Source organism: Dicentrarchus labrax, unplaced genomic scaffold (assembly GCF_905237075.1).
Source record: "Dicentrarchus labrax unplaced genomic scaffold, dlabrax2021, whole genome shotgun sequence".
Lineage (NCBI taxonomy): Eukaryota > Metazoa > Chordata > Actinopteri > Moronidae > Dicentrarchus > Dicentrarchus labrax.
In genome coordinates, this window is record NW_026136705.1 from 18,786,808 (window position 1) to 18,798,144 (window position 11,337).

Below are 11,337 nucleotides of genomic sequence, written 5' to 3' on the forward strand. Positions count from 1 at the left end.
TCTGTTAGCCATCTCGGCACAGGGCTCAACCGGGGGACTCAAGATCAACATGCAAGACGGTGTACCTGCTTTTGTACAGCACATTTTGAAAAGGCATTTCCTTTTAATGAGTTCAGGAGCCATGAGCGTATTCTTACGAGACATCAACTGAGTGTGTGTGTGTGAGACATTTCTGGACACTGAGAAATAATTTTTTAAGCAGTCTTTGTCAGCAGTTTTATTGTTATTAAAAAAAGAATATATATTGACAGTGGAAAATACAGCTTTTAGATAAAAAAAAAAGCGTCTGAGGCTCTTTATTGTGCTGTCTTCACACTATGTATTACTTTGTTGATGAGTTTCTGGATCTCTCTCTGGCGTGCTGTTGCTCTGCTGATACACTCCTGCAGCTTTTCTCCAGACAGTGACGTCCCTCCTGAGCCAGGGAAAACGACTGTAAGCACCATTCAAACTCACAGAATCGCTGATAGGATTTTTTTTTTTGCCCACATAATGAAGGAGCTCCATTCAGTAACTGTTTGTCACTTTATGCAAGCTAGATTCATTCCAACTTTAACACTGATTCTAAAGTTCATTCAGTTATATTCCACTGTGAAACCACAAAAACTAAATGGTGAAGTGTTTGAAGTTTAAAAAAACAAACAAAAAACATTCATATGAATCTACATAAAAGCCAAAAACTTGCAACAGAAAGGCAGTAATTTGAATCTAGTCTATAAAGGTTTTCAATACTTAAATACTCAAATTTATACTGATTTTTATTTAAAGTAGAGAATAAATTCCACTTAAATAATGTAAAATTGCTTTTTTAGACAATACTAAAAAACCAATACAAGTGAAAAAGCTTAAGTATACTACTTAACTGCAAAATGATAAACCGGACTAATTGTGGAAAATGAAATACAACTTTTGTATTCTTAAACAAAAAACTGTAGAGGGTAGACCAGCTTCTTCAGAGCTGCATTTTGACCATGGGGAGTTCCTAATGAGTTTTTGTTTGTGTAATCAATAGGAAATTGGATTCACACAGAGTATAAACTACACAGGGAGAGGCAAATCATTACAGACTGTTTCAGACCTGGTTTGTGTACAGCGCAGAGTCGATCCTTCTCATCCGTCACCACGGTGAGTTCAGCGGTTGACAAGCTCTCCTCCTCAGCTGTGGGGTCCACGATCAGTATTGAGCTGCACGGAGGGAAGGGCGGGATTACAAAAGTTGCACGAATACCGTTTTTATCATGGCCAGAAAAACTGAAAATCACTTACTCATCAAAGACACAAAAAGAGGCACCGACTGGATGTTTGTGAATATGCAGCTCGTGTCTCTTTTCTAAATTCACCACTGGCGTACTAGTCTCTGTGCTGATGGTGACTTCTGGGAGCTGTGCTGTGGGGAGCAGGGAAACCGAAGTTAATATACTAATAAAAAGGCAACACGTGGCCAAAGCCATAAAGAATTAGTCCACTTAAAATAGTTAGATGGATATTTGTGTGCTGTATGGAACAATACTGCAATCAGATATAGCACATACTGTTCTTAAGGGCAGCCAGCAGGGCAATCATACAAGCATCCAACACGTTCCCGTCGTAGTCGAGACACATCAAGTCACAGTAGAGCACCCAGCAGAGCTACAAACAGAATCAGCAGAATCAGGACCCACAACATTTACAGCAATCAAAATGACCAGCGTATGAGCGTGATTCTGGATTTACCTTTCCTCTGTCAATGCACAAGTCCTCCGTCTGTATCACTTCAGAGCTGCAACACCCATATGGAAAAACGTACTTAGTTAAAGCAGTGGATGGCATTATGAGAGTTAACACACGCCTGATGCTGCTGTGATGTGAAAACTAAGAAATGTGTATCAAAGTCTGTCACACCTTTCGATTACATCTGCGATGAACTGGCTGGCAGCCTGTGCCTGTTCTCCCGGAGGGCCCGGTCGAAACCGAGACGAACACAGAGGAGGCAGGTCCACGTTGGGCACTACACAAAGATGGAAAGAGGACTGCAGTCAGTGTTTATTTATTTATTATCATCATATAGGAATACACAAAGCAACACCACTTACACACAACTCCCCTAACCAGAATGGCATGATATTTATAAGATACAAAACACAATAAAAACAGATATGCAGAGGAAGCAAAATTACACACATTCTTTCCTCGAGTAAAAGTCCAGATACTTGTGTAAAGAAAGACTTTGGTGAAAGTAGAAGTACTGAATCAACTTCTTTACTCAAGTAAAAGTGAAAAAGCACAGCTTCTGAAATTTACTCAAGCTATAAAAACCTCTTAATGACATTTCTACCGGCTGTTTCTGTGCAAAGCTTATTAGCTTGTAAATATAAGGTTGAGTCTTCCTCTCTCGTCCGTTTTATCTTGTTACACCTTTTACATCGCTTTAGTCATGTTACTAAACTAAAAATAAATAAATCAATAATTCCCCTTAAATGCATTTAAATTAAAGTAACAAGCCTGTTTTTGAAAATGTAAGAAGTAGAAAGTAGAGGTATGTGTGTAAAAACGTAGGGGGTAAAGGAAAAGAGAAAAAATAAATAAAAAATAATACTTGTAATCCTTTATAAACGACAGTACATTGGATGGAATTTGTTCTAGTTTTATAAAATATAGTTATATAAGTAACAGTAGTTTCAATATATAATCAAGTTGAGGCACACAAGGTGAAAATACCAGAAAATTCTTATTTTTACATCCACTATACATTCAAAAAAATATGATATACAATAATCAAAACATTCTTTATTTGGATACTTAAGAACAGGTACTCTGCTATTGTACTTACCAATGTAACCTTTCCCAGGTGCCTCCACTGTGGGGTTTGTCAGCTCCTGCACAAGAAGAAACACAAGAAATCACTGCACATCTCTTTACCTGACCCAGACTCACTGAAATAAGGTGTTTCTAACTGCAGTGCTCATGATCATTTACCGCTTTGATCCCACAGATGACCGTGGTGTTTCCAACCTTCACCAGGGCCGAGCCATCTGCTGTGGATATGGACCCTGAACGGAGAAAATAACCCCATGTAGACTGAAGAAAAACACAGCAACACATCATTGTATATACTGTAGATAAGAGTCAGCGCTGTGTCTCACCTATGTTCAGTGTTGTGGTTCTGAATTCTGACAGCTCCCGTCCATCAGGTCGACAGTTTTCTCTCTAGAAAAACATCACATGAATAATAAAAATGGGAAATCAAAACCATAATATTTAACCAAAATATGCGTATTTTGTGTTTTCATCACTCACCAGAAAGCTCCTGTGGTACTCCAGAGGCTCAGCAGTCCTGTACAGGTTGACAGGGAAGGAAGGAAGGAAGGAAGAGGTGAGTAGTCATTGGTTTAGAGACTGAAACTCATAAATAACTTTATCAGTAGTGACACATATCTGCTTTATTCGGCTGTATGACAACAGGACATCATTAAATACAGCTTAAATACTACACACAGCGTCTGTCGAGGATTAGCCAACTATACAGCAGTCAGAAACGCGTAAAATGTGTATATATGAATTACAACAGGACCCAGCTGTGAAAGCTTTCCCACACGGAGCATTAACTGTCCTACAAGCAGCCAGTTATCACCTCTAAAAAGTCTTATATTCGGTGTTATAGCTACAGTCTTACTTGAAACCAGCCGCCATGATGTTTTGATTAACCACGTGGGTTTGGTGTACGCACTACGGTAGCCGGCAGGAAGAAGCACGCCAGCGATCAAATGCGATTTTTGATGCAAATAAACTTTCATTTCATGAATTCAGTGTCCACAGGCAGGCTCTTTTATGTTTGTTTCATATTTACAAACATAACGTTTCTTAATTTATTCAAAATAATGAATGCCAGATGATATAAATATCAATTAAATCAATTGTGTATGACAGTTTGATAAATAAATTGTATTTGGTAAGCACTGAAGACAGTTACAGAAAATACATGTATTATTATTTTTTTATGAAATAAGAATATATTGACAGATTGTCATGTTTTTAATTTTGAATCATTTTTTTACCTATTAATGTAAACTTAAAGAAACCCCAGCATAGATCAAATACATACTATAAACACTAACTGGACAAAAAAAAAAAAAAAATCAGAAAGCCATCAAGATCACAATGTCAGTGTCAAGGAGGTTTTACACTTTATTATCTTAATCCTATAACATTAATAACATTAAAATGAATCGAGACATTCAAGACTTTAATGGCTTTATTAATGTTATTAACCTCTGCTTTTTATTTGTCACTTCATAGTTATCTTGTCTGATACGAAGGAGACTTAACTCTGTTAGTTTTAAACCCCTCTAATATTATTTATATATATAGTCACTGCAGTTACTCCCACCGCCGTCCACTAGGTGGCAGTGTGTGTATCACTGCAGATCTGCTCGGTCTTCTCTTAGCTCAAACTGATGATGTGTCGAGAACAAGCTGTCACTTCCGCGTCGGGGTTGTGTTCAGTTGTGATTGGAAGTTAATGGAAAAGGCATTTTATTCAGGGCTTCCACCTCCTGAACACTTTCCTAAGCTTGTGTTTTATTATAAATCCTGTGAAGACTGAGTACCGGACACAAGACGCGCAGCAAAGCGAGGAGAAAGCAAGCTCGGGGGTCTGTCAGTGGCTGCAGGGTAACTTATGGAAGATGGATTTCCTCTGTGAAATAGTTCAAGCCCTGGTCGCATTGGCAGCTCTAGGTTTGATTGTGGTGAGTAGTTGTAATATAGATTTCATATTGTGTTGGTAGAGATGTGTTTGTGTTTGATATCTGTAATGTGAAACACCATGTGTCCAAATGCATCCACTGACTGTCAGTATCAGTGTGGATTTCCCTCTCTGTGTACCTCTTCCATGGAAGAAGTTTATGTTTAGACCAGCTGTGAACTTTTCATTTATTCATCTAATTCCATCCCCTGATTTTATTTTATTTATTTTCTTTCTGTGTTTGTTCATGAGCACTAAAATGGAGTTGTAAATCGTGATGAAATCATGACTTAAATCCTCCAAAGTAGCAACAAGAGTGTCAGCTTAAAGGGGAAAAACAAAATGTCCAATCCAGCGTAGCATACAACAACAGCAAGAAATCTAATTCAGTAAAACAAACCACAAATAGCTAAAAACAAAAAAAAAGGTCTATGGCATAACATTGAAGAATGATGAATAAAAACATTAAAAGACTTATTTATCAAATCATGTGAACAACACTGCTGTGCATTACACACTTTAGTTTAAGGAACTCATTTATTGTAGGTACATCTAAGTCATTAAATAAAAACTACCTGACAGTAAGAGTAACAAGAGTGCCATTCTCATATTTCTTCCTTTTCAGGTGCTCGTTGTAGCACACGTCACTGCTAAGATGGTGAACCTGACACGCCACGAGAAGGAGAAATACTTCGTCACAGCCGAAGGAGAGAAGGAGCTTTTCCCCAGCTTGCATGATCCCCATTCAAGGGAGCTGTCTGTAGTGATCCCGGCCTACAACGAGGAGCTCCGCAGTGAGTGATAAGGGTTACACCCAGGTTTCAGTCAGGAATGTCTGCACATTAACTTGTGCAGTGACTGAGTGACTTTACCTGATGACTTGATGTCCCTCTCAGTGTCTAGCCTTACTTAAATGCAGACACAGCAGACTGTAAAAAGTTGTTAGCCCCATTGGGAAATAGCTATGTAATTGCCGATTCACATAGAATGTATAGGAGAAGGTGCATTACAAGTCTGTGTTTTAAGGACTTCATAATTGTTTGCTGCTTCAAATTCCTCCAGCTTAATGCCAATAAATGCACAGTTTACTCAATTACTACAAATTGCGCACCAATAATTGACCGATAAGGAATTTAGTCACCATCCTTTTTGGTGCTGTTTCAACCGCATTATCCTGTTCTCTCAGACCTCGTGTCATTGTGCACCTGGAGTAGGTTATAGTTGCTAATCTGTGTGAGTGTGTGTGATTACAGTGCCTGTGATGTTGGATGAAGCTATGGACTACTTGGAAGACAGACAGGTAAGTGCTCAGCCTCATATGGAAAAGTATTGAATTAAATCTTTCTGTATCTCCTTGATCAGTTATTCTCAAAGGTGCCAGTAGGTGGCAGCATTCAACTTAAAAAGTACAAATCCCTCTTGTTATTTCTTTACTGCAGAAACAGCACCCCTCTTTTACCTATGAGGTAATTGTGGTTGATGATGGCAGCAGAGACAAAACCACAGAGGTAATCATTTTAAACCTTTTTTTTTTTTTTGGGAATATGTTACAAAGATTTTTTTCCATAACTCACTTTTGCTTAACTAAACATTTAAAAGTGATACCAAGAGAGATTTGTCGTGATGTGCTCCCAGGTCGCTTTGCGCTACAGTAGGAAGTACGGTGCAGATAAAGTGCGGGTCCTGACGCTGGTGAAGAACAGGGGGAAAGGAGGAGCTGTGAGGATGGTGAGAGTGTAAACGTCAAACTACAGTGTGTTTGAAGCACAAAAGTAACAGTATGGAAGTCATTTTTGGTTGATTTTACATATGTTTTTTTTTTTTCTGTCACATTTAAAGGGAACTATGAGCTCCAGAGGGAAAGTCATTCTGATGGCAGATGCTGATGGAGCCACAAAGTTTTCTGATATTGACAAAGTGGAGGCTGGACTTAACAACCTCAACCCTAAACCGGTGTGGCGGTGTTCCATTTCTCTTGTTCTGTCTTGCATACATGTATTTATAGAAGTTTGGTTAGCGTGTGGCCATCCTAAACATGTCTTTCTGTACATATAGGAGAACATGGCAATTTCCTGTGGCTCCAGAGCTCACATGGAGAAAGAGTCGGTAGCTCAGGTAATTGTCTGCCTGCTTGGAGACCATGAATATTATCTTTAGACTACATCTGTCTAACCAGTAAATAACCACTGTTGTATCTCTGCTGCAGCGATCCATGTTTCGTACATTCCTCATGTATGGCTTTCACTTCCTGGTGTGGTTCTTCTGTGTGAGAGGCGTCAAGGACACGCAGTGTGGCTTCAAGCTTTTCACACGCGAGGCTGCGCTCAAGACCTTCTCTTCTCTCCACGTAGAGCGATGGTAAGGATTCACACTCCATGGAAACTTTGTTACTTAAGTGTTACGATTCATTAACAGCTGTGATGTGCCTTTGTGTTAAGAGTACACCTGTTGAGCTGTTGTGCTGGATCTTTGGAAAACAATCATTTTTAACAGTGTATGGCTTATTTTGCACTCAATTATAATAAGAACATTCCTATCACAAAGTGAGGGGTTTTAAAATGACCCCTTAGTCGGACCAGCAGTCAAACAGGTGAAAAAAAAACAAAAAAACAACACGTAATACAAGTGTAACCAGCAAACTCACACAGGTGTGTTTTCAATTAATATGGCTAATTAGACCCGGGGTCAGGTTGAAGCTAGGGGGAGCTATGCTTGGAATGCCACGATGTCACCAAACAGGGTAAACTGTCCCGCCCTCACAGGAGCAACTAAAGTAACAGGAGAGTGAAGGAAGATGTCAATCAAGTCCACCCACACAGTCCTGAGAAGAGGTCTAATCAGGCAACACAACTAAAGATACCTGTGTGGGTGGACTGTTAGGTCTGTAGGGGCTTTAATGTTGTCTGAAAAAGGGACGCTTTGACTAGAGAGGACACATATTATTTGAAATCTTACAATACTAATATGATACCCCAGATTTGTGTGGATAGCTCACTTCGATGGATATAAACATGTTCTCAAATGTTAAATGTTTTCTAAACACAAGCAGCCACAGAAGAACTTTGTCTAAATAAAATACAGTCTTAGGTAAGACTTCCTTGCCTAAACATTTGGCAATACTCAGACTCATGTCCCATACCCAGCCCCAGTGACCAGACCATTGTGTTTTTTTGTAATGCTGCCAAAAAAAAATATATATATATATTTATTTGAACACATCTGTTGTGCATCTTTCTTCTCAGGGCTTTTGATGTGGAGCTCCTTTATATCGCCCAGTGTTTTAAAATCCCCATAGCCGAGGTGGCGGTCAACTGGACTGAAATAGAAGGTAGGGTTTTTCATGGAATATGTGGACATGTGTCCTCCCACTGTGCCACATATCTGTAGTTCTATAAATATCTCTGTTCGGATGTGTTTGCAAGTCTGTGATTGGTTGATTTTTATATTTACTGTGCGAGTGTTCCTTTCCTGTTGATGCTTCACTCAATTTATAAAACATTTACTTAAACCTTCTCAGTACTGTCGTGATGAATTCTTTTCTGAATGAGTTATTGCATGCATCAGCTGTAAATGTCAGCAAAACTGGCATATTTCCATTATTTGTCCTATAAAAGTATCACTTGAGAATTAAGGGGCCTGTGCGTTTGCTCTGCCAGGGTCCAAGTTGATCCCGTTCTGGAGCTGGCTGCAGATGGGACTAGACCTGATTTTCATTCGCCTGCGTTACATCACCGGAGCCTGGAAGCTGCAGTCACCAAATAAGGCTGACTAGCCAATCAGACAATCCCTGGTGTCATAGAGACAGCCTCTGACAGGGCCGTCAAACCTTTGGATGAGGTGGGATTAACAGCCGTGTCCATCATTCACTGTAATCCATAACAAAGTACAGTATATCACATCCTTTTCCTCTCCAGGCTTCATTGGATGTGAAGATGACACCGTTGTGAGTTCTTCATGGTCCTGCCTTCTTTTTTTTTAAATGTTGGCTTGTGATGGCCACAGTTACGTGCATATTTCTGTTGCCACGGCGTACAGAGCATCTGTATGACTGGTCCGTGTACTAAGTTACTTAATGTTTATTTTGTGGCCAATCGGTTGTAAGTGAGAAAGACTGTAATGAAATGTGAAGGATCTGAGAATCTGTGTCGGGATTCTGACGAATAGAATGAATGTTAATATATGAGATTTCAAAAGGGAGGGATTGACTGTATTTGTAAGGAAACAGGGACATGGGTTGATGGGTTGGGTGACTTGAACCAACATTAAAAAAATGTCAATGAATTATGATTTGATAATCATTACCATACAGCTGCAACAATTAGTGAATTTATCAATCAGGAACTGTTTTGATAATTGATTAATCAACATTTTTCAAGCAACAATGGCAACACATTTGATCATTCCAGGTTCTCGAATGTTAGAATATATTACTCTTTTTGGTCTTGCATTGCTGTAAAAGGAATATTTTGGCTGCTGTTGGACAGGAAAAAAAACACTTGATGTTGTCACTTTGAGCTCTAGGCTATTTTCTTATCTTTTGTAGACATTTAATCAGTTAATCAAGAAAACTATTTTCAGATTAGTCTATAATTAAAGCCCCACTACTAAAAGTATAAAGACGGCAAACTTTACATTAGCACTTTTAAAAATAGAAGTTACAAAGAGCTAACCAGGAGGAAGGAGGGAGAGATTATTGATAAAGATGTGCACAAACCACAAAATATAAACTAGTAAAATCAAGAATAAGCCAAAGAAAACAAATGTTTGGGGGTTTTTTTTGTGCATGTCTAATTTGACATCTCTTGACTTTGTGGGAGTCGAGGAAAAACAACAGCTTTACCACCTAGGGTCAGAGGGCGCAGCAAGATTACAGACTATGACCATGTAGTGCCTTGTATGTTCATTTTGAAATCAATAATAAAGTGACAGGAGACCATTAGAGACGAGCTTAAACCGGTACTGTGAAATCCATATTTTGTATTTGCTGCAGAGTTCAGAGACCAGTCTGCTGGAAAGATGTCTTTCTCCAAATCTTTAATCTACAGGAGTTACTTATAAATAAAAATTAAAAAAAACAGCAGGATGGAACCAGTTATTTCTCATGGAGCTCAAGGAATTTGCATTAGGATCAAACATAATCCCAAGAGATTTTACACTGTGTTTAACATTTTAATAGCATTTGAAAACGTGTTAGGTAGTATTCTGCTCTTCTTTCAATCAGCATCCTGTCTCTTCTCACACAAAGCTTCACGCTTAATGTCATCTTAATGCATCTGTTAAATATTCTGCAGTATCTTAACACAGGGTGCACAGTGTCACTGAGTAGGGTCTCTGTCAGGCACCCTTCAGAGCTAACTATCTATCAAATATTATCACTAGAAAAATGCAGGATCTGACTCCACTTACATTTTATTTAATTTGCTATAAAATTAGATTTAACCGCTAAAATCCTCGTGAAGTTAACTGGGGTCAGCTAAATAACATTTCACGGGGGCATAGGGGCCCGCATTATCATGAGTGGCCTTTTCTTGACATGAAAGAAGGAGCGGGGAACCCTGCGTTAGGTTATTTACCGCCACAGTCATCCCTTTGCATCCTCATGTGGACATCCTCTTGGAAAGAGTCCAGCAAGCGTTTTTGCGGTCTGGGTAAATGAAGTTCTTCATAGTGCTGTTTTTCTTATGCAAGCTTGAGGTCTAGGGCTTGCGCTGATGCGGATGTCTCTAGGGGCCTCTCGGAGCCCCCGGGGAGCGCATCCTGTCTGTGCCCTGCCTGTCTGTCTGCCCTCTGCAACCAGAGACGCACAGAGCAAATGTGGCTTTTTTTTTCTTCTTCTAGTTTCCTGCCTCAGGAGTCGGTTCTTCAGTGAAAAGGTGATGAGTAAATAGATTTACATGAGGAAGGTATTTTATTTATTGCTAGATACGACTCCTGACTTCCTACAGGTGGAGTGATGGCATGAATAACTCTTATTTTTTTGTTGTTGATCTCATTTATAAAGCTTGAACAAACATTGCTGTCAGTGTTCCACATTTTACCCTGGTGGCTCCTCAGACCACCACCTATTTGCGGCACACCGGCAGTTTATCCCGGTGGTGCATTATGATGATGATGATGATGATGATGATCCACCTGGTGGGTTTAAAAGAAGAAAATGAAAACCATGATGTTTCTGACAGGAATCCCCAGAGTGCTTTCTCGTGGTGTTGGGAGTATTGTTACGTTCCGCAGCAGTTGCTGTAAACCGAAAATGTCAAACTTGTAGACTCACTGTCGCCAGCCGGGCTTGCGTCATTAACTGGACCAGTCACGGCACTCCCAATGAAGGATCGTGTCCATCCGCAATGAGAAAAGACCTCGGCATGGCTCCCAACAATAGATAATGAACCATGTTGGATGTTAAGAGGAGGAAAAGAAAAAAAAACTACAAAGCTTGATTTCACTACACGACTGAATTCGTGGTGAAAGACGGCAGATAGTCCCTCCCTCAGGTGGATTGTTACTCACATTTTTTTGTGAGGCTTACAGGTGCGGCGTGAGTGCACGTGCGCGTGTGCACACGGAAGTAATAAAAACCGAAATAGTTATTTAGTGGCAGATTTTTACCACATCTC

The 11,337-nt window shown here is 39.6% G+C and overlaps 2 protein-coding genes and 1 long non-coding RNA gene across 4 annotated transcripts; 1 reads left to right on the forward strand and 2 right to left on the reverse strand.

The window, feature by feature from the left end:
* Positions 1 to 202: 202 nt before the first annotated feature.
* On the reverse strand, positions 203 to 3,726 carry exosc8 (exosome component 8). Its single transcript, XM_051400264.1, has 11 exons — positions 3,653 to 3,726; positions 3,277 to 3,313; positions 3,123 to 3,186; positions 2,956 to 3,029; positions 2,810 to 2,855; positions 1,882 to 1,987; positions 1,714 to 1,759; positions 1,533 to 1,629; positions 1,267 to 1,387; positions 1,079 to 1,185; positions 203 to 415 (listed from the first exon to the last, which is right to left on the reverse strand). Exons 1-11 carry the CDS (start codon positions 3,667 to 3,669, stop codon positions 297 to 299), a joined length of 834 nt encoding a protein of 277 aa, XP_051256224.1. The 5' UTR covers positions 3,670 to 3,726; the 3' UTR covers positions 203 to 296.
* A 717-nt stretch (positions 3,727 to 4,443) lies between these two features.
* Positions 4,444 to 9,004, forward strand: alg5 (ALG5 dolichyl-phosphate beta-glucosyltransferase). 2 transcript variants are annotated; one of them, XR_007884907.1, is made up of 11 exons: positions 4,444 to 4,727; positions 5,349 to 5,517; positions 5,977 to 6,023; positions 6,163 to 6,231; positions 6,359 to 6,451; positions 6,563 to 6,676; positions 6,779 to 6,838; positions 6,930 to 7,081; positions 7,966 to 8,051; positions 8,380 to 8,560; positions 8,638 to 9,004. XR_007884907.1 is itself a non-coding variant. In XM_051400263.1 (10 exons), exons 1-10 carry the CDS (start codon positions 4,665 to 4,667, stop codon positions 8,493 to 8,495), a joined length of 969 nt encoding a protein of 322 aa, XP_051256223.1. In that variant the 5' UTR covers positions 4,444 to 4,664; the 3' UTR covers positions 8,496 to 9,004. The 2 variants fall into 2 exon arrangements, 1 of the variants encoding a protein (XP_051256223.1); XM_051400263.1 differs by having other exon boundaries at positions 8,380 to 9,004.
* A 738-nt stretch (positions 9,005 to 9,742) lies between these two features.
* On the reverse strand, positions 9,743 to 11,337 carry LOC127363585 (uncharacterized). Its single transcript, XR_007884908.1, has 2 exons — positions 10,995 to 11,337; positions 9,743 to 10,855 (listed from the first exon to the last, which is right to left on the reverse strand). It is a non-coding gene; the product is annotated as an uncharacterized LOC127363585 (long non-coding RNA).